We start from the raw sequence: 23,833 nt of genomic DNA, 5'->3' as shown, positions 1-23,833 counted from the left end.
AATCACCTTCCTGGAATCTCTGAAAAGGAGAGAGCCTCTCTAATGCTCATCAGAGATAGAATGTCAAACAAATCTCAGCATCAAACGAATCTCTTTTGACACATAAGTTTTCTGCAAGGGTTTCCTTTTCCCCTTCCCTAGTGTGGATGTAGGGTTATCACATAATCGCTCATTTGGAGAAACATTTGCCACCAAATGAAGGAATTGAATTGGGTGGGGGAAATGGACCAAGTCCTCTCTTGAAATATGTAAATTCCTGGTGTCCTCACTCAGATTTCTGCAGTGAGTGGCCTTAATCCCCTTACTTCACTATGAGTCTTCTCACAAAGCAATATTTATTTATGCCCCACTACTTTCCTTCTTGCCAGAACAAATAGGCATTAGGGAATGAGACAAAACTTCCTCTCCTCAGACACCTACTGTCTTTTATTAGTCTATCCAAACTCTATTTACTTTGCTTCTTGTTGCTTTTGAACACAAGACTGGGCTGTAGTGATCTCTGTACATGGAATAACAGTATACACACTGCTTGCTATATCAAGGTGTTGGATTTAGCAGGGTATTTGTCCTTTAAACTTATAAGGGGAAAACACCCTCATTCCCAGATTGCAATCCTTGACCCAGACTAGCCAGTTCCCTTGCCTTCTCTCTCTTTGGAAAGAGAACTCAAGTCTCATGGCCTCTCCTACTGGCTGCCTGTCTAATTGGAAACAGATCTTTGGCCTCCTACCCTTTCTTGTTCTGACATGTGGATCATTCATGTTAACCAGTGGCCCTGAAGTCCCTCAGACAGATCATTAGCTCTGCTCAGCATGGCATGCCCACATCAGAGAAGGTGCTGTGCTCTATGAGCAAAGCAGAATTGAAATAGCTCAAAAGAAACACAAGATGTACAAATTTAGAGAATCCACCCCAAATGTTCACACGGACCATTTGTGCTTGACCTGTGGTAGAACACTCTGAGCTCATGTTGGTCTGATCAGCCACAGTCGGATATACTGAAACTTGACTCTAGCACAGTGATGTCGTTTTGGTCCCTTTTTTTTTTTTTAAGGCAATTGGGGCTAAGTGACTTGCCCAGGGTCACACAGCTAGTGTCAAGTGTTTGGTCTGAGGCTGGATTTGAACTCAGGTCCTCCTGATTTCAGGGCCGGTGCTCTATCCACTGCCCACCTAGCTGCCCCCGTTTTGGTCCTTTTTGAGAACAAAGGACAACAACCATCAGATCTGCTTGATTCCCTGACCAGTCTATTTGGGAATTGAGCACAAAACATCTTGGATGTAGAACATGGAGCACAAAACCTTTTAAAATTCAGCTTGCCTGAGGATAAAAAAAAAACCACTTGTGCAATGATATTAAAAGAATAGAAGAGACAGATATTGCAAAAATCTGAGATAGTAATGGTATAGCCAATGCCCCAAAGTGTCTGAGGCCAGAGTGAAGAAGAGAGAAACAACTATATGGTACTGAATAGTACTACGGTACTAAAAGGTGGTTCAAAGAGTTGGAAGAGACCTCCTCAGGAGTCATCTAATCCAAATTGTCCTTAAGCAGGAATCCTGTTCTAAAACATTCATGAACAATGGTCATCCAGCCTCTGCTTGATGGAAAACTATCACCTAAAGCACCTCAGTTCCATTTTTGGACAATATTAATTATTCAACAGTTCAACAAACATTTATTATTAACAAGTTTTTCCTTTTATTAAGCATAGAATCCCTTTTATTGCTGTACTCCCACTCTTTGCTCTTCTGCTTTGGGGCTGATCCTCTTCTCCCTGGTTCCCCCTTCTATCTCTAGTATTCTCTTCTCCAGGCTAAATATATGGAGTTTCTTCAACCAATTTTTGGATGAATGAGTGATTAAATTAATGAAAAAAGCATTTATTGTGACAGAGTCCTTCTTACTTTTTGGTAAATAAAGATCCTCTCCCTAGCAAGTCTGTCCACTATGTAACTATTTCTTAAGTTTTCTCCTTTTTCTCTTTCTACTTTGCAAAGAGAGGTTTTTTAAAAATTTACCTTGAGTTGATCATCTTGAGTGTTATCATAATGCATAACTTAATCATGTAGACCTGAATTCTTTTTAAGATTGTTCCCTAAGAGGCTCAAACGGACCCAATCTCATATTACTTCCTGTTTTCCCCCTGTAAGACCTAGACATCCAATTGAAAATCAACACTGAGCTATCTACTAAAATGAGGCAGACAACCCAGTCCACTTTCCCACTATCAGCGTCATGGCCTTAGCCACTCAAAAAATCCATTGCTTCTTAAAAAGTGAAACATTCAAAGTAGGTGCCAGGAAGGAGGAAGTGCAGTTAGAAGAGCAAGGGGGTTAGGAGTAAGATACAATGGGGTCAGGTTCAGGAATAGAAGCAAAAAAGAGAACAAGGCTGAATCCACAAGCCTGGGATTGAGCCAATTTTTATTGAATGAAAACCCTAGGCAAAGTGCCTATCTACATTCCCATCCCCTTATATGGAGAGGATGTTTTTCATTGTTTAATATCTTGCTACTTATAAAGGCCCAGATAAGTACTTTGGATACAGACACATCCCTAAAATTATAATAAGTCAATGAGAAAATATAATTTGTGTTCTGAAGATTGCTTTAAAAGCTTCCATCAGCCCATTTCTTTAAGACGTGGGTTAAAATTCTAACTTCTATATTCATTAGTTGTGTGATTTTGGACAAGTGACAACTTCTCTGAGCTCTTTTCTTTATCTGTAAAATGGATGTTATATTTGTACCATTTACCTCAAAGTTATGAAAAAAGTTATTTGTAAACCTTAAATTATATGTATATTTATACACACATATGTGAACTATTATTATTGAGATATATCTATGTATCCATTTAATACAAATTAAAATTATAGAAATATATACTATATACATATACACAGATATATGCTATACATACACATGTATAGGCATACACATATCTATACACATGGAAGACTTGTGATCTTTTATATGTTGGCCTCAGTTTATCTAGGGCACTCCTGATTCAGAAACCATAGAATCATATTTTAGCAGATAATAACTTAAATGTCAACCCACATCCTTTCCCATCCTTTTATAGATTATGAATGAAAACCTTAGGCACAGTGCCTATCCCCATATATGTATACATATACATATATACACATACATATATGTATGTATGTGTGTGTGTGTATGTGTGTATATATATATATATATATGTATACTAGAGCTGGAAGGGTCCTCAAGAGATCATCTGCTCCAGGCCCTTGCCTTTGGACAGATACCCAATTGTGTGAATACATATTTCAATATTTCAAGCATATGTGATTTTCATTGTTGTGTATACTCCTTCATCAATTCATATTGTAATCCCTCAACAGTTTAGTAGTTGTCAAGAGTTGTTGTGGCTGAAAAAAATTCACCTGTGAATGAATGTGATGAAAATAATGCATTCTGTGGACTCCCTGATGATCAGTTTCCAAACTTGGCCAGGCTGGTCGTCAGACTGTAGATGGTCAACAAACCCAGATTCAAAACCTTGCCACCTTGATAGGTGCTACCACAGCCTGTACTCTTCTGGGTTCTCAAGAAAGCGGGATCACTTACATACCATGAGACTTTAAAGAAGAACCTTAGTAGAGTGAATGTATATGCTTTATATGTGTGTGTGTACACATACAGACACACAATATATTTATTTATTACATCAGCTGCAGAGTTCCCTAAATGGATTGTATGCACCTATAGATCAGGGACCTACTTCTTATTCAACCCATGGATAACAGCTAGATCTAAGAGGAGAGGGAAAGTAATAAGGGTTTGTCAAATTCCTATTATGTTTGCTAAATCATAATGAAAATGAATGTTTTTTAGACCATATCCTGAAATCCCATGTGCACATTTGCCACTTTCTGATGACATATTTAGGTCATGAAAGGAAAAATAAATAGGTTATAAATATTGCATAAATCACATATTTCCCTTAATTTGCCAATGTTATCTCCCCCCCCTCCCTTTTTTAATGAGTGTAAAGATAAGGACACTTCTCTTTGATTCAGACCAATCACCCTCTTATGCTTCAAGGGTAGGATATAAACTGGGCAGATAATTTCATGGGCCATCTAAATCTTTCTTTATAGAGTATAACATGAAAAGATAAATTTGATGCTATGGCAACCATAAATTTGATGCTAGGCTGAGAGTTCTAAAAAAAAAAAAAAGAAGCAAGGCTAGGTTAACATCCACAGGAGTAGATCCAAGTCTGTAGTAGCCAGAAAGACTAGGTGCAGGTTCTGAGTCCTGTAGAAGGTCCCAGCAACTCACAGACATTTGGAGTCCGGGATGACCACACATTGTTAATCCCTGGAATGGATCATTAGGGAAGGATGTGGGCAGGCACTTAAGTCACTGTTTGCTAAAATAAGATTCTATGGTTCCTGTGTCAGGACTACCCTGGGAAAACTGGGGCCAACCTATAAAAGCTTACAGGTCTCCCATCAGGCGCTGTTATAATTTAGATTAAGTGGCAGCCATGGAGATGAAATATTTCAACAGTTAATGCCTTGCATCCTAACAAAGTTGTCTGACTGAAGCACTTGAGTCTGTAGGATATAGAGCCCTTGTTCTTAAAATGTCATAAAGGCAAGGTAAAGCCTATATATAGGTGTATGTGTGTATGTGTGTGTATCTATGTATGTATATAGCACCAGACCAAGGATTGTCATTCTTATATTCTGTACAATTGATTACACATAATGAATATAGGAATTTCTTCAAACTTGGAAGCTTTTTCTCTTGAATCTGCTTAGTAGAACAAACTCAGGTATCCTGTTTATTTTACATGAGCTCTTTGTAATAACATATTCAATTATTTCAAAATATGTTAGTACTATAAAGTCATCAAGAAATTAAAAAACTGAAATTATTTTCTGGGTTTCATATCATTGCAAGCCCCAGGTCAAGAGAAGTGGCCTTTTCACATCATACATGGAAACATCCAGTAGTTTTACAATGATTTATAAACTCATGTAAAGAAAAGGAAGAAATACAAAGGGCTAAAGCCGCCTAGGAAACAAGGAAATTTTATACTGTTGTGATTTGGATTTCAATTTCCACCACTGTGCATATGGTAACATTCAATACTCAGATGTAACCAAGGTAGTAACTAAAGAAAAGCAATCCAGATTCGTCACCCTTCTTGATGTCCTGTGCCATTTTCTCTCTTTTTGAACTTGGTTTGAAAATATTAGCAATTTCTTTTCTTTGTAACAGTTTTTAGAAAGAATAGACTGTTATAATAAGTGACAATGATAACTCTACCATCCACGTGACACTGACTGGGCAGATCACTTAACTTCTCAGGACCTCAGTTTCCTCATCTGTGAAATGAAGGGATTGGAAAAGAACTGAGACCCTTCCAGCTCTAAACCTAAGCTGCTATGCTTTCTTTTTTAAAAAGGCTGTCTTTTGTTTTTGCATCACTATCATTTCCAAATACAACCCTCACTCTCCTCTTGTAACAAAGAATAGAAAAAAAAGAGGGAAAAATCCTAGTTCAGCAAAGATAACCAATGTATCAAAACTAAGTTTGACAGTATATGCATATTCCTCACCTAGAGCCCACTACCAACTCCGCATTGAAGGAAGGGCATTTTCTCATTTCTTCATGACTGATAATTACACAGCATTCAGTTTCTTTTCTGTTCTGTTTATATTGTTGTCATTGTGAATATTGGTTTTTTGGTTCTGCTTACTTCATTTTTACACTGGTTTCTATAAGCCTTCCTGTGATCCCTGAGTTAGTCATATTCATATTTTCTTACTGTGCAGAGTACCTTCAATCAGCATTACACACCTCCTACATGCTAAGCACTGTAATACAAAGAAAGGCATGATAGGTCCTGCCTTCCAGGTGCTCACAATCTAATGGGGGGAAGACAACACACAAAAAGACTGAAAAAGGGGAGGGAGGGAGAAGAAATTACCCAGGGGAGTGATGCATGATGGAATTCTGCAGCCAAAGTGGAAAATGGTCTGAGGAGGTGTGTTTCCAACTTGATTTTACCTTGCAGAATGAGAAGTTTCTAGAGATGATGAAGTCTAGGAAAGTAGCCATATGGGAAATGATGAGAATTCCCTGGGTGTTATTCTTAAATAGTCGAGAATCAAGGAGAAGCTCTCCAATCAGAATGAGAGAGGGACTCCTGGGGCAGGCCCTGCTTGAGTTCTGCAATATTCATGTACAATTTTAGTGATTTCCCAGTCAATGACCATCTACTATCTACAAATAGTGCTGCTATGAAAATATTGGTGTATTGGTTAATTATGTTGGTGACTTGCTGTTTTTCAAGCCTTAAGGTATATTCCATGCAGTGGCCTCTCTAGGTAAAAAATGTTTGGATAAACAGACATTTTAGTTACTTTCTCAGAATTACTTCAAATCGTTCTCTAGAATGGCTGGGCCAGTTTACAGTTCTACCAACCATGTAGTAGTGGACATGTCTTTCTACAACTCCTCCAACATAGAGTATTTCCATTTTTGTCATCTTTACCAATTTAATGGGGGTGAGGTGAAAACTCTGACTTGTTTTGATTTGCATCTCTTTAGGGAATTGGAACATCCTTTCATTTGGTTAATAGTTTGCAATTCTTTTGAGAATTGTTGGAATATACTTGATCACATCCATTCAGGGATGGCCCTTGGTTTTATTTGTGTGTATCCATTAAAACACAGCATTTAGTTTTAAACATATATATGTTTATATACACACATGTGTATCTTACCTGCTTCCCTTCTTATCCTAGTTGCAGCTTTTGTGCAAAAGCTTTTCAATATCATGCAACTGAAATCATCGATGTTTTGTGAATGCTTCTTTCTCTTATTAATAACTCTCCCCCTAGCCCTAGCCATGGAAAAGTACTTCATCTGGCTCTCTTCTAATTTTTTTTATGATGGTGCTGCTAGTTTCACATAATATGTGCCCTCCAGTTTTAGAGTAAAAGACAAAACAATTGTTATATACAACAATATTGTCAGAAACTCCAAGGCCATCTACACTTTTGCCTTACCATCCTCTCTTCCTACTTCTCAGTTTCTTGCAATTTTCCTCTGACTCCACTACTCAATTAAAACTGCCTTCTCCAAGATTACCAATGATGGATATCTTACTTACTAAAACTAATGACCTTTTCTTACTCCTTTTCAATATCTCTGCAGCACTTAGCCTACCCCCTCCTCCTGCTTTTTCTTCCCCAAATTTTCATGACATTGTTCTTTTGCTTCACTTTCTATATAATCTGTGTATTTCACAAATTTCCTTCACTGGATCACCTTCCACGTCCAACTCCCCACGTATCCAAAAACATAACTTATCTTCCCCCTCAAACTCACCTATCCTCCAAACTTCCCTATTTCTGCTGAAGGCACCACCATCCCTCTATTTACCCAGGTTTGCAGTCTATCATTCTTACCTCTTCCTCACCCCACTACATTCACTCCTTTGCCAAGTGCTGCTGATTCTACCTCTAGGTCCATGTTCCTGCCAAAGTGACCTATTTAACATTCTCTGAACTTGGCACCCCATCTCTCATTTCTGTGCTTTTGCAAAGTCTGTCCCCCATGTCTTGAATGTACTTCTTCACCTCTGCCTCTTGGTATACCTAGCTTCATCTAAGGATCAGTTCACATATCACCTTCTATGAAAGCCTTTCCTATATGCTTAGGTATTAGTGCTCTCTCCCTCCTCAAACTGACATGTATCTGTTTCCATATGATATTCCCCCAAGAAAACGTAAGCTTCTTGAGGGCAGGGACTGTTTTTCATTTTCCTTAACAAATGTCTGTTGGATTGCATCAGCGTATACTAAGTTAAAAAAACGAGTGCTTAACTTAGAAATTCAAATTTATTTACAAAATTTCTCCAAAAACAAAGAAATTCTATTTCTTTAAAATACTGCAACTGATAATTTCCCCCCAAATCATTCATACATAATTTCTACCTGTTGTATAAAACTGTTTTTGGTATAAAACTCCCCAGGAGAAGCAGAAGTGTATTTTGGGTTGGGTCAATGACTTCACAAGATGGTGCAAGAAGTAATGCAAAAACACTTTCCCCCCCCCAAAAATCTTTTTATCCAGAAGAAATTTACTCTTACTCAAGAGGAAGGGTTAAGAACACCTTGGTATACTACTTGAGTATAAAAAAGAAAAGTGACAGAAGCTGGGTTTTTAGACAGCCCTTAATTCACAATAAATCTGGCCTTTATATTGTTATAGGATCTAGTACTGATTGTTTAGGATACAAGTACTGTGACAAGTTCTGTCAGAATGAAAATTAATTTGGTTTTTTAACAAATCACTATTGTAAAAAGGGTACAATATTTTTCTACCAGTGGAAAAAATACAAACTCTGTTGTGATTTCACCATCCTGGTAAAATACTACATAAAAACAATCTTGAAGACATATATGCAAGAAAATTGGATAAGGTTATTTGCGTCTTTAACTGGAATTCTCACTGACATTAGAATGGCTGGATTGACTTAACAGGTTACATATGAATTTTTTTTTTAATCACTGTGATAAGAGAAACAATACACAATCAAAATGACTATTTAAAAGTCTTTCTCTGACTAGAAATAAAGTTCTTCCAAATCTGCCAAAAAAAGAAAAACAATTAAAAAGAAAAAATCCAAATTACAGGGGCATAATTTAACATGCTGTAATTATAAAAATGTTTTGAAATTTAACTGGGGTGAAGGACCCTCTTCTCCATGATAGTTTTGTCAATGGGAAATATGCTAGAAAGAATGTCATCCCTGAGAAGTGAGAAATTGAAACCAAAACAAAAAGAACAATTTGGTGTCCTTTTAACAATCATTAAGATAGCATGGGTTACTATTAACAGTCAGCGAAAAAACCTGAACCAGTCCTGCTCCAAAGATCTGGTCTTTTGTAATGAAACAGCAAGTGGAACAATAAAATATCAGATAAATAGTAACTGTTGTTTTATTGTCAGCTTTGTAGTTTACTTCAAGTGCAAGCTTGGCCAGCTAAGCTACACATCCCGATAATGACTGAAGTGATGGCTTCTGCTGGTTTCTCCACTTCCGATTCGTCGATTTTTTTTTCTGCCACTGAAGTTCAGCCAAACAGTAAAAGTAACACAATTGCAATTGAGTTTACTATTATCAATGGCACTGTAAAACAAACAAAAACAAACACTTGTTAATATAAGCAAAGGATGTTTGGAAAACATGAAGGAATACTCATCCAATGAACAGTGAAATAGAAATATCTAACTATACATGTAAATTATTTGGAGGGAACAGAAGTTGACTGACACCTCCTGGTATGTGGAACTCAACAATCTTGCACTAAATGTAAGATTTAACAGTTCAACACTTAAGTTCTTAACAAATTTATCTGCCTACCAGACATTATAACTAGAATAAGTCTAGAAGCCCTGCTGGTTTGCAAAATATTTAAATCTGGAGCTTCTGAGCTTATTTTTCTCACAGTTTTAACAGAACTAGAGGTCTATGCAAATTTCTATGCCTCTAGATTGGCTTTCAAAACTTTAAAAAAACCAACAAGAATATTAAGTATTAAGCTTTGGCCTAAGCCTCAAGAAGAAGCATAACTAGGTCTGAAGATTAACTTGCTTACATTAAATATCTTATAAGGCAAGTGGAAAACTAGCTAAATAAATAATGCTTACTTTTAAATGGCACTTAAGGTTTATAAAGCAGAGTCCTCACAACAATCTGAGAGCTAGGTAGTACAAGTATATCTTTACTTTGAAGATGAGGAAACTGTTTCTAAGAGATGAAGTAACTTGCCTAAGGACACAGTGACAGAGCGAGGCACTGACACCAAATACAGTGATTTTTCAGATTGCAAAGGTTCATAGGTAATACAACTATAAAAAGGAAGCAAAGGTCCATCATATAAAGTAAGAAGCCTATGCTCCTCAAACCAAAACACAGAATTAATACTTTATAGGGCAGGATATAATAAAATAGCTAAACTGTTTCTTTTCCTTACCTCTCATAACTGTTCGTACAGATCGAATAAGGTTCATTAGCTGTGATTTAATTCCTGGCTCCTCTCCAAATCCTCCAATTCCTTGGTCTGTTCCCCAGCCAACTGCATAATACAAAGATGATTAGCTATGTTAAAATTTATTATGCACTCACCTTACTACATTAGCAACAGAGCCATCCATCTCGAAAAAGATTAATTCAAGCTACTGTTAAAGATTCCAAACTATCAGGAAATTGGATTACCCCTTAGATAAAACAATAATAGTTAAATATTTTAAGTCGAATATCGTTTACATTTGATTGAAAGCAGAAACAGATACAAAAATAATTCATTTATAATGTATTTTTTATTTTACAAAGCAAACTTCAAAATAAAATATCCAATTGTACTCAATTCAGAGAAGCAATAATATGATACTCTATCCTATTTTTAAAAAGAAATAAAAAAACCTTTTATTTCTCAGATCAAAACTACAATCAAAGAAAATTAGGGGGCTGAATAATTACTCAGCTAGTTCAGAACAATAATAAAGAATTTTTATATATAATTGGAGCTACAGGCAAATTTTGTTGTCTGCTTTACTTGAAGGAATTATTGTGTTGACCTGGACTTAATCTAGTTATAATTTTACAGTTTAAGTAGCATTTTCTCATCTAATGATAATGATGTCTGCTCCTTCATCTAAAATCTGTGCAGCAAAATCTGTGGTCAGCTGCTTCCCCTCGTTCTTTCCAAATGATCTTCCCATTTTTTCTATTTTATTTCTCTCATCTTACAGATCTTTGTGGGCGAGTAGGTGGTGCAGTGGATAAAGCATGGGACCTGGAGTCAGGAAGACCTGAGTTCAAATCCAGCCTCAGACACTTAACCAGCTGTGTGCCCCTGGTCTGGCCTCAGTTTTCTGAGTCAGGAGGGTTGAGAGTGAGAAATTAAGGATGTCATTTAGATTGTAAGCCTGGATCACTGGGAGGATGGTTGTATACTTCACAATAACAGGGAAGTTAGGAGGAAGACAGAGTTTCAGGGAAAAAATAATGAGTTCAGTTTCGGACACAGGTTTAAGATGGCTATGGGACATCCAATTTGGGAAGTCCAAAAGGCAGTTTAATTTATATTTCTCTACAATTCGACTTTTGGATAGTTTCTTTCAAACCATAGACCTATGGATCTATAATATTCTAAGTACTAAAATGGTTCTGTGACCTCACTGATTTGGAATGAATGTAGAGTAATGAAAATTTCTGTCCCATTAACTCTTTAAAAAATATTTTAAGATAACATTTATTAATGGTACAAACCTCTTTTTGTTCCCACTAAAATATTATTATTAAAAATAATTACATTTTAGTGAGAATAAAGTGATTGAATATGCTTCATTCTTTCAACATTCACTTTTATAAGATTTTTAGTTCCAATTTTTTTCTCCCTCCTTCCTCTCCCCAAGACGGCATGCAATTTGATATAGGCTATACTTGTACAATCATATTAAACACACTTCCACATTAGTCATGTTATGAAAGAAGAACCAGAACCAAAGGGAAAAACCACGAGAAAGAGAAAACAATAAATGAGAAAACAGCATGCTTCGATCTGCATTCAAACTCCACAGTTTTTTTTCTGGAAGTGGGTAGCATTTCCCATCATGAGTCCCTTGGAATTGTCTTAAATCATTGTACTACTAAGAAGAGCTAAGTCTTATCAAAGTTGATTTTCATACAATGTTGCTATCACTGTGTACAATGTTCTCTTGGTTCTGCTCACTTCACTCTGCATCAGTTAAGTTTTTCCAGGTTTTTTTTGAAATCCACCTGCTCATCATTTCTTATAGAACAACAGTATTCCATTACATTCATATACCACAACTTGTTCAGCCATTCCCCAACTGATGGGCATTCCCTCAATTTTTAACTCTTTGCTGCCACAAGAAGAGCTGCTATAAATATCTTTGTACATGTGGGTTCTTTTTCTTCTTTTATGATCTCTTTGGGATACAGATCTAGTAGTGCTATTGCTGGATCAAAGGGTATGCACAGTTTTTATAGCCCTTTAGGCATAGTTCAAAATTTGAATATGCTTCATTCTTTCAAAAAATCTTAAGTTTAATACTCTGTGATACAGCAATTTAAAGGTTTACTAAATTCAGTTCTTGTAAAAAACAAGTTCTTATTGATATTTTCTTTTCTTATATCACCATAACTAACCCAAGTACCCTCTCCTTCCCAGGCCATCTTGCACAACAAAGAAAATAAACATATATGTATACATATATATATAGATGTGTGTGTATATATGTGTGTGTGTGTGTATATATATATTTATATATTTTTTTGCCTTTTGGTGAGGCAACTAGGGTTAAGTGACTTGCCCAGGGTCACACAGCTGGTACATGTCACAAGTCTGAGGTCAGATTTGAACTCAGGTCCTCCTGATTCCAAGGCCGGAGCTCTATGCACTGCACCCCCTAGCTGCCCCCAAAGAATATTTTTTTTAGAAAGGAAAAAAAGTCAGCACAACTGATTGATGCACTAAAAATGCCCCAAAGCACATGCAATGTGTTAACACCTGTGGACCTCTCACCTCCACAAAGGGTAGGTTAAAGGTGTCTTCTTATATCTCTTCATTAAAGTTCTGCTTAATATATTTTTTTACATTTACTTTAGATTTTTTTTTTGGGGGGGTGTCATTCTTTCCATTTACATTGATATACTTATTGTGTATATTGTTTACTTGGTTCTGCTTATTTCACTCTGCCTCATTTCATATAGATATTTCCATGCTTTTCTGTATTCATCACACACATCATTTCTTATAGCAGAATAATACTCCATCAAATTCATATACCATAATTTGTTTAGCCATTCCCCAACTGATGGGCATCTACTCTGTTTCCAATTTTTAGTTATCACAAAAGTACTGCTATAAATATTCTGGAGTATAAAGGGACTTTCCCCTTATTAGTGGGATATAATTCCAGTAATAGTTCAAAGGATATGCATTTTAGTAATTTTATTCACATAATTCCAAACTGCTTTCCAAAGTGGTTATATACCATTTTACAGGTCCCCCAACAATGTATCAGTGTGCCTATCTTTCCACATCTCCAACACTGACTGTTGCTGTTTTTTGTCATTTTTGCCAATTTGCAGAGTGTAAGGTGAAACCTCAGTGTTGTTTTGATTTACATTTATTTCTCTTATTATTAATGATTTGAAGCATTCTTTCATGTCATTGTGAATACTTTGTAGTTCTTCTTTTAAGAACTGTTTGTTTACATCCTTTAACCTTATTTATTGGGGCAGTTCCATTAACTCTTTTTTTTTTTTTGCGAGGCACTTGGGGTTAAGTGACTTGCCCAGGGTCACACAGCTAGTGAGTATCATGTGTCTGACGATGGATTTGAACTCAGGTCCTCCTGACTCCAGGGCTGGTGCTCTATCCACTGCGCCATCTAGCTGCCCCCTCCATTAACTCTTAAAAGACTATCTAGCAAGCCATGGGGGATTTGTGATACGTTTAAGTGGAGAATATACCATGCTCACAAAAATTATAGGATTAAACAATATTTAAATGTAATGGAGGGCAAAAATGTTATGAATATCAGAATCTTCCAAATTTAATCAAAGTATAGAACATAATCACACTACAGGGGCATAGTAAAACTTCCTCTCCATCTCTTTCTTCTCTTGTCTATTCATTTTCTTCACTCTTTCTTTTCTTCTAAGAACATCAAAACATAACAAAATCACGCCTTTTACCTTATTTAACTCTATGGCCTCTGAAGATAATAGGTTCAAGAGAGACGCTTGTTACTTGTCCTACTAGAATGTATGTTATTCCTTGTATAGTTATTCCTTCTGATTGCTTATATGTATTTACTTTTTAAAATGCTACTTTTGAGTCCTGTTTTCGTATTTCAAAATTTCTACTAAGTTTTAATATTTTCATCAGAAATACTTGGGAGTCCTCTATTTCATTAAGGGATCATTCCCCCACCCCATCCCCAAGCTTCTTTAGGCTTATACTCAGTTTTGCTGGTTAAGTTATTCATTCTTGGTTGTAAGCCTATTCCTTTTGCAAATGTCATATTCTAAGCTCTCTTCTCCTTTATCATGTTAGCTGGCAAATCTTGTATGATCTTGATCATGACTCCCTGATAACTTGAACTTTTTCTATCTGGCTATATGCTGTGAATTTTGGCTATGACACTTTGGGAAGTTTTAAATTTGGGGCTGACTAGGTAGAGTCTTTCTATTTTCATTTTGCCCTCTTGTTCTAATAGGATTGGGAGGTTTTCATTCATGATTCCTTGAAATATGTAATCCAAGTTCTTAATTTAAACACACACCTGACACACCAGGTCTTCTGGCAGTCCAATGATTCTTAACTGTTTTCCTCAACTAGTTTTCTAGGCCAGTTGTTTTTGATGTGAGGTATCTTACATTTCCTTCTATTTTTTCTCCCACTCTTTTGTTTTTGTTGTAATATTTCTTATTTTATCTCATATATTTATTTTATCTTATTTGATTTTTATTTTATCATCTCATTTTAACTTCTCTTTGGTCTATTCTATTTTTGAAGGGGTCTGTTACTTGACCAAGGTTTTGGACCTCTGTACTGAGCAATTAATTCTCTTTTCAAGTCTTTTATTCAGATTTCTCATTTCTTTTCTGATTCTTTCCTCTAGGGCTCTCATTTCATTTGTAATATCATTTTAAAAATTCATTTCATTTCTTTCAGGAATTCTAGTTGACTTTGTCCAAGTTGCATTTTACTTTGAGGCTTTGCTTGAAGATGTTGAATTATTTTCTTTTCTGGGTTGTCTGGCTTTTATTCCAGACTTCAGAATAGTTCTTTAGCATTAGTGTATTTTGTTTACTTATTCTTCCAGCCTTACTTATAGAACTGGGGCTTTGTGTTAGGCTGGACTAATCCTCTCCACTTCTTGAGATGATGTTGGAGCTTTGATCCTGATCTGTATTCTCCAGTGTCCTCCTGCTGCTTTCCTGAAGTTACTGAAATTATTGCTCTTCAAGGATCTGGGGGTGGCTCAGGTGAAGAAGCTGCAAACTTTCAAGTGCCCTAAGCCAGTAATGTCAAATTCAGATAGAAACAGATCTCTGCCAGCTGCATACTGACTTAGAAAATCACAAATTAGCATTAACAATGGTGTATTATATTTCTACTTAACTCTGTAAAACATTTCCCAATTGCATCTTAATCTGATTTAGGTTCCACAGCCTGTGGGCTGTGAGTGACACCTCTGCCCTAAGAACTCTGATGTAGAAAAAGACTGATTGCTGCCTTGGTAGTTTGAATTTTGGTTTTTGTCTGGAAGACAGAAGTGCAATCTTGTCCCTGGTTAGAGCTCCAGCAGATGACTGCTGGCCAGCTCCACCCACTGTTGGCCAGCTGGAAAGCTCTGAAGGTTTGAAGCAACAAAACTCTGCAGGCTCTAACTTGGAAGTTCCCTACTCTACTTGCTCAGCTAAAGGTCCTAGCTAGGTGTGTGAGCTAATCTAAGATCAAAGGATATCTATTCCCTGCCTATTACACAGTCACAGGTTTAGTCTCTCTGATCATGCTCCAGTCCCTGGAATACAGCCACAAGCCTCAGCCTCAAGCCACACTGGCTCTTCCTAGTCCTGGGTCACAGTTTGCTCTTGTTTCTGCCCAATACACAATCTGACACCCCTATCTGCACTGAATCTGAGACTGTGCTCCACTTAGCTCAGCCACAGTCCCTGCTGGACTGGTAGCCTCATTCAGCTGGTTTAGAGACAGAGCTTCAAGCTCACTCCTCTCCCTGCTCTTTGTTCAGCTGAGATTCAGTTCCCTTGCTAGAATGCTCCATGTGGGCCTTCCTAGCTAAACTTCCTCCCAAGTGTCTGCTGGCCTCTGGCTACCATATATAAGTGTTAACATTACAACATAGTCTCTGAGTGAAAACCAGGACATTTTTAGCCAGCACAAGATATCAAAATTTTATTTAGGTGAGTAAAAAGATTATTACAGCATGGGCTTCTCAGTTTTTCAACATAAGAAAATTCCTTTGCTCTTGGTAGAGAATGGAACCTTGTTTTGCCCTCATACAAGATAGAGGAATACACCACCACCCAATCATTCCGGTCACTTCTTGATCCACTACAACCCACACTGCTCTATGGAAAGTTACTAATAACCAGCTTCTAACCAAATCCAACGGCCTTTTTACCAGTTCTTATTTCACTTGACTCTGTTGCAGCACTTGATGCTGGTGACCAACCACAACTTCTTGAAACTTTCTCCTTTCCAGGTTTCTATTTCTAAGTTGGAATCACTATCCTGGTTCTTTGGCTTCAACCACCTTTTCTGTCGTTTCTTCTTCTTCTTTTCATTCTTGTGACCCTATACGTGTATCCTACGACTCTGTCCTTGATACTTTGCATTCTTTCCTAATCTACTTAATTCCTTGGAGTGTTCATTCATCTTTATGACTTCTCTATACCATACAGATGATTCCTACATCTCAATCTCCAGCTTGGACTTTTACTCCATTCCTTTATTTAGCAAGCATGTATTAAGTGCCTACTCTGTGGAAGGAACTGTTCTAAGGATACAAGGATATGTACATCAGAGACCCTATTCTCAAGCAACTTTCAATCTAACTGGGGGTGCATGAGGAGAGACACATGGACACCACGTTACAAGGGAGGCTAAGGTATGTTCAAATGACAAGTCCTGACAACTGACTGAAAAGGCTGCCTTGAGGTAACACATGAACTGGGTTTTGATATGAAGGGATTCCATTAAAGGAACAGATAACAATGAATCATTAAGCATTTATTAAGTGCCAAAAGGTAGCTTAAATGATGAGTCAGGGTCATTTATACTTCATTCCATAGACAATGATGACTCACTGAAAGTTACTGAATTAATTAGTGAAATGTTTAGAGAGGTTCTTGGAAGATAATTTGGGCAGTAATATAGTAGGCACTTAAGTATTTGTTAAATTTGATATGGTATGAAGAAAAAGTTCAGAAAGATATACTGGAGAAGAGGGCAGGCAAGAAGGCCAATTAGAAGGCTAATCAATAGTCTATATGAGAATTAGGGTGGTCACAGTGGATTTGAGTAGACAGAATGTATATGAAAGATACTGTAGAGGTGGAAATGACAGAAATTGGCAAATGATGGGACATGTGGTGGAATCTCAGACACTGAGGTATGAGCTTGGGGCACTGGGAGGATGGTAGTACCATCAGCAAGAATAGAGAAATGAGAGTTTATAGTTTTTGGTTTTATTGGCCTCTGGAAGGGAACTGGTGAGTTCAATATTAGTTAGATATGTTTAGCTTGGTTTGACAAGGAGTCGCCAAGTACAGTGTAATTCATGAGGCAGCTGGAAATAAGGAATTAGAGTTCTAGAAAAAGTCTGGGAGTGAAATTAAAGGTTTAGGAGTCCTTTACACAATCGTCAATAGTAAATACTTATTAAGCACCAGTTGTGTGCTGAGAGCACTGTGCCAGAGCAAAAGAAATACAAAGTTTAAACATCTTCATAAAGGTAACGGTTGAAAGAATGGCACTTGATGAGATTGATAAGGGACAGAATATATAGAGAGGGGAGCTAAGGAAAAAGCCTTAGGAGATACTTATGTTTAAGACAGAAGAAGAGGGTCAGAAGTCAGAGTAGGAATGGTCAAAGAGGTAGAAAGAACCAAGAGGATATCAAGGTAGCTGAGAACAGAGAGTATAAAGAATGAAGAGGTGATCCAAGTGCCAAGTGCCAGAATGAGTCATGAAATACGACAACAAGAAGCCACTAGATTGGAATTGTTACAGGCTATCATTAGAGACCTTGCAAAATGTTGAGTAGAGTTGTGGAAGAAGTCTGACTGCAAAGTGCTAAGCAATCAGCAAAGAAGACAGTGAAAGGGAGAGGAGAGATGGGCTCATAATATGACAGTGGGGCAGGGTCAAGAGAAGAGGTTTTTTTTAAAAGGACATGAGAATATTTGTAGGTAGAGGGGAAGGAGGCAGTACAAAGACTGAAGATGTCTGAGGGGAAAAGGATATTTTATATTATACCACTTAGCACTTAAGTGTACAGGGAGAGTAGTAGGGACTGGACCTGTGATTCAAACTGGTATGGTGAACTCCCAAGTGAGGAAACTCCTTCAATCAATGCAGGCAGGCATCTTCTCTCAAACTTAACAGCCTTAGAGAACCGCCTAGAGCACTGAAAGGGAAGTGCTCTGCCCAGGTTAACACAGTCTTCCATATTGCAGCAGCTTTCTAACTGGTGTTCTAGCCTCAAGGCTTTACTCCAATTTATCCTCCACTCAGGTGCCAAACCATGTCACTCCCTACTCAACAAACTTAAATATAAACAATCATTGAATACAAATTCCTATGTTTAGCATTTAAAGCTCTTTATAAAAAGGCCCCTTCTTGCCCTTCAAGGTTTCTTGTACTTCTCTCTACACTACAATGCAGCTACCCTGGGCCTACTGCTGTTCCTTCCACAGGACACTCTACCTCCACCCTCCTCAGTGCCACTGTCCTGGCTGCTGTCCACCTCTTGGCTCTGTTCAAGATTCAGCTCAAATCTTACCTTCTGCAAAGGACCTTCCCTTTGAGAGTATGTTCTATTCTTTAAATATTTTGTATGTACCTTGTACATCTTGTCATTCTTCCTCCCCAGCCCACCCCATTAGAATATATGCTCCTTGAGGGAAGGAATTGGTTTTTTTTTCTTTTTCTTTATATCTCCAGTTCTTAGTACAGCGGCCGGGCACATAGAAAGTACTTAATTAATGCTTACTGACTCCTTGACAGCGTGGGGGGGGCAAGGCTTGAACTCAGCCTAGGGGCCAGCACTCTATTAAACTAACCATGCAGCCTCTGAAATAGTATATACTTCACTACATATTAAACAACTATTGTTAAGTGTGCTTATCTCTTCTGTTTAAAAGTAAGCATCTTGAGATCAGGAGCCATGTCTTACATACCTACAATGCCTAACTGTTGAAAACACAGTAAGCATCCAAAAATTTTTGTTCATTGAATGATTTCAGAATTTGCCCAAGTAAATAAAATATCTTTATTTAATATAAATTGCACAGCAGTATAGTAATAGATATCACATAATACATAACATTAGGAACCCACTAACAATGGGAAGACATTTTAGTCCATATTTTTCCCTTTATTAAATCATTGGTTTACTGAAGGCATGCTTAGTGTATAAGTGATATCCTACAAAATCACACAGTGCCAAGCAAAGTGCTGAGCACACTGGTAACATTCAAAAACAGTAAGTGTATTCAGAATCTAGGCTCTTTATCATTCAACCAACAAACATTTTTACTGAGCCCAAACCATGTACAATGCACTCTTCCTCATTTAGTTATCCCTTATCAGACACAGCTATTTCTTTCCAGAAGCCAAAGGTATAAATATAAGAAGGTAGATGGGAAAATGGGTAAAAGGAGCATTAGGTAGGAACTGCAGATAGGGATAAAAGGACAACTAACATATTTATTGAAAATTTGGAGGGCACAAAGTATCACACCTGGCCATTATAGGCCTTATGGAATTAAGTCTGACTTGAATCCTTCATAAATTGAGGAAGGGGTGTCAAAAAGGGCTAGGGATTACATAATAACAAAATAATAATAAAAAATATAGGAAATACACAGGCTGATTAGTAGCTAGGGCTCTCCCTCAGCAAGACCTACAGGGTCCCCATTCCACCAAAAAAAAAAAAAAAGCAAACCTCTGGATATGTATTTTTAAAATATTCCAAATCTAATTTCAGGCAGAGACAGGAGGAAGGCATTTATCTAAGTACCTTTGGCTTACTCCTTTTTTTCAGTACTTCTTTATATCCCTAGCACTTAGCACAGTGCCTGGTACATAGTAGGCACTTAATAAATGTTTACTCTTTAAAAGAGCATCAAACCTCTTGCATCTTTCCCACTACCGACCTCAACCAACAAGTATTGATTAAGCACTTGCCTACTCTATGCATATGTGTGCATATCTTTGTGTATATGTTTATATATAGTGATCAGAAAGTCCTGGGCTCAAATCACTCTTCTGATAACTAGCTGAGTCATCATTTGCAAGGTGACTTGCAAGTCACCTCACCTCAGTGAACTTCACTTTCCTTATCTCTGACATGAGTTGGACTAGATGGACCCTAAGCTCTCTTCCAGCTAAAAAAAAAACCCTACGATCCTCTGTCTATGACTCCAAATTAAATATTCTTTCTACTACATTACTCTGCACATGATAGAGGGTAAGTGAAAGAATGGGTGAGCAAAGAATTTTGAAAACACGATCTCCATACCATAAGGGGGAAAATATATATTGTATACACACACAACACACATACATATACACACATATATAAATACACATACATACACATGTGTGTATATATATACATACACACACACATACATATAAATATATATATTTCCAGTAGATAGTACACTCCCCCACCTGTATTATATATTGGAATGTGCATGCATTTATTGCCCGGGGTTTGTCATGGAACCTACCCACAACACCTAGCATAATGTCTGGTATACAGCCTCCCAACCCAGTATATTTTATTTACATATACAAATATTGTAGTCACACATATTTCATATGTAAAATATATTTTAAATATTTCACTTATTATTTGTCATAGGAATGTCTTATAATACATCATTTTATATAAATATATATACACATACACACATATGTGGTGTTGAGTTGTTTCACTTGTGTCTAACTCTTACTGACCCCATTTCGAGTTTTCTTGGCAAAGATACTGGAATGGTTTGCCATCTCCTTCTCCAGCTCATTTTACAGATGAGGAAACTGAGGCAAACAGAGTTAGGTGACTTGCCCAGGGTCACCCAGCTACTAAGTGTCTGAGGCCACATTTGAACTCTGGTCTTCCTGAATCTGGGGCCAGCGTTTCATCTATTGAACCATCTTGCTGCCTTACAAACATATATGCAGACACACATATTCATACATCCACGACATATTACACTATATACTTACATATACGCACATACAATAGCATATAACACGTGTTTTATATTATATACTGGAGTATACACACATAGAGCAGACAGACAGATGCATACCCATACCCACACATACACACCCCCATCACGCTAGGCGCCTGACCACAAACCCGGGGCCTGCCCTCCAGGAGCTTACACTCTCGGGCGCTCCACTGCGGCCCCTTCATTCATTCCGGACTTTCCCTCCCCGCCCCGCCCCCTCCCGCCCGGCCGGCCGGCCTCCAGGCCGGGCTCCTTCGCAGGCCCCGCCACACTCACTGTTCTTGAGGAAGCGCTCCTCGTGCAGCACAGCGATGGCGTTGACGCAGAGGAGGGCCGCCTGCAGCAGCGAATACAAGGTGAAAGCCATGGCCTCGGTCCGGCCTCGGTCCGGCCCCGGCCCCAGCCCCAGCAGCAGCCCCAGCAGTCTCCACCGCCTCTCCGGCCCTTCGCTCCGCCTAGGAGACGTGGCGCCACCGCCGCGGCGTCGGGGACGGGAGCCTGCAGGGCCAAACCTAGCGCTCTGCGAAGCGCCGGCTTCCCTCCCCCCCCCCCCACCCCGGCCTTCTGCGCGGGGAAGAGCATGGCGAGGCGGAGGTGGGCTGCGTGGCCGCGCATTGGAAGTACCCGTCCTCGGGAAATAGAAATACTTAACTATTTCTATTTTAAGTATTTACTAATAGCTTCAGAAAAATTAGTTGCAGTTTTTTCTTACTAGTTGCACTAGTTTTCAAAATGCTCCCCCTTCCCACCTCCATTCTTTGACTCACTGGCCAGAGTGAGCACAGTAAGGTACTGGACAGAACATTGACTTTGGAGTCAGAGGACCATAGATTTTTGAGCCGGAAGAGACCTTAGAGGCCTTCTACTCAAACCCTGTTATGTCACAGATGAGGAATCTGCAGGGAAAGAGTGATAGCGAGTAAGTATCAGAAGGGTGATTTGAACCCAGGACTTTCTGATTACTGTATCCATTATGCCGTGCTGCCTTTCCTCTGCTAGGAATCCTAAGGCAGCAGCGCCCAGCACTTGTTCTCTGTGACCTTCGGTAAGACGTTGAATTTTTTTGAGTCTTGTTATAAAAAAAAAAGTTTCCTCATCCGTAAAATAGGGATAATATACTTGCCTTAGCTACTTATTGACAGTGTGGAAGAGTGGCTAGAAAGCCTGCCAGGAAGATCTGGATTCAGGTTCAGCGTCAGCATGTGTTGGCAGGGTAACCACCTTTCTGCTTTTGGCTATCAAGCAGCAGAAAAGGTGTGGAGCTGTGTTGATAGAGGGAACTGCTCACATGGAGCCCTCTGAACTTGAAATAACAAGTGCAGTTTCTATCCCTAATCCTTTCTGCTTCATAAAATGGGTGTGCAGATAACCATGGATTTTTGAACCAGTACCTACCCTGAGAATTCTCTGAGCCTTACAAAGCAGGTCTAGAGACAGGAGTGCCCTTAATCAAGTGTTTAATTAATCAGTTTCAGAGTGAGGAATGTTCTCTTAGCTGAAGTAAAAGCACAGGTTATATATTTAAATCACAAGTGGGAAGGAGGCGGAAGGTGGATTACAAACAATCATTTGAGGTTTCACATGAGAAACCTACAAGTCCCACAATACAACAATTCTGGAGTCAAGTCTTTGAGGGTTGTGACCACCTCCCCTAAAGTACAGAACCAGAGTTCTGTGAGGGGAACAGGTTCTACAATCTTTGATTCGCTTCACTTAAGGTCCAGTGATCTGTCAGAGTTTTGATTAATCAGTTTAAGCTGCTTTGTAAGCTCTGACTCCCAAGACAGAGTTGGCTCTTGAGAAAACTAAATTATCAGTATATTCATTACGTATATCATATAGATTAATATGAAAATTATAAATTCCCTAATCAATTGATAGGGTACTAGTAGATCAAAATCCCTCCATCGAGCTGGTTTTCCATCTAGAGAGATGGTTTTCCAGAGTTATAATTTCAGAAAGTAGAAATTTTCTTTCATCATCTATAAGATTGAGTAGCAACATAATCCAGTGGAAAGAGTTCTGGATCTGGAGTCAGAGAACTTGGGTTTGAATCCTGGCTGCCTTACTTACCTAGTGACTTGAGCAAGTTATCTCCTACTTTCCTGATCTGGATCTTGACTTCCTCATCCCTAAAGTGAAGGGGTTGGACTAGATGGTCCCTTCTAGTTCCATATGTACCCATATGCAGGATGAGAGTATGTGACTAGGTGACCTGCAAGAAGCTTTGCTTTATCACCGCCAATTGCCAGGAATTCATCCAACTTGGACAGATGGAAAATTGACCAACTCATTGGGGTCCTTTTAATGCTTTTAATTGCCTTTGTTTTACCCTTTACATTTTTGATTGCCTGATTTGTACTTAAAGCCAGGCATTATGGATGATGTAGTTGTGAACAAGAGAAGATATAGTTGTTTGTGTGTGGTTTCCCTCATTAGATTGTAAGCTCCATGGGTCACTGTCTTTTGCCTTTTTTTGTATCTCCAGCACTTACCACAGTGCCTGGCTTATAGTAGGTACTTAATAAATGATTACTGACTGACTGACCTTTCCTCCCCAGCTAACCATCCTTTGTAACAAATATTTTAAAAGAAAGGAAAAAAAGCAGTTAAGCAAAAAACCAACAAATATATTGACTATATTTCCCAGTAAATGCAGTATTCCACTCAAAGTCCCCCATCTCTGTAAAGAAGAGAGGAAGAGCCCAAGATTTTGGGACAGCGAATTCAAAGAAAGGAGATGTCAGA

General features: G+C 38.2%; 1 protein-coding gene across 1 annotated transcript; it reads right to left on the bottom strand.

Moving 5' to 3' along the window:
* Positions 1-8,973: 8,973 nt before the first annotated feature.
* On the bottom strand, positions 8,974-21,560 carry IER3IP1 (immediate early response 3 interacting protein 1). Its single transcript, XM_020985789.2, has 3 exons — positions 21,362-21,560; positions 10,035-10,136; positions 8,974-9,187 (listed from the first exon to the last, which is right to left on the bottom strand). Exons 1-3 carry the CDS (start codon positions 21,450-21,452, stop codon positions 9,132-9,134), a joined length of 249 nt encoding a protein of 82 aa, XP_020841448.1. The 5' UTR covers positions 21,453-21,560; the 3' UTR covers positions 8,974-9,131.
* Positions 21,561-23,833: the final 2,273 nt, after the last annotated feature.

Source organism: Phascolarctos cinereus, unplaced genomic scaffold (genome assembly GCF_003287225.1).
Source record: "Phascolarctos cinereus isolate Bilbo 61053 unplaced genomic scaffold, phaCin_HiC Scaffold_4;HRSCAF=312, whole genome shotgun sequence".
NCBI classification, from domain to species: Eukaryota; Metazoa; Chordata; class Mammalia; order Diprotodontia; family Phascolarctidae; genus Phascolarctos; species Phascolarctos cinereus.
This window is presented reverse-complemented; position numbering and strand designations above follow the sequence as displayed.

What these genes read in the sequence shown, in the direction of transcription:
- IER3IP1 (XM_020985789.2), bottom strand. Translation starts at nt 21,452, where the DNA reads ATGGCTTTCACCTTGTATTCGCTGCTGCAGGCGGCCCTCCTCTGCGTC. An exon ending in GGAGCGCTTCCTCAAGAACA is followed by an intron (nt 10,137 to 21,361) that starts GTGAGTGTGGCG and finishes TGTATTATGCAG; the next exon opens with TTGGCTGGGGAACAGACCAA. An exon ending in TGTACGAACAGTTATGAGAG is followed by an intron (nt 9,188 to 10,034) that starts GTAAGGAAAAGA and finishes TTTGTTTTACAG; the next exon opens with TGCCATTGATAATAGTAAAC.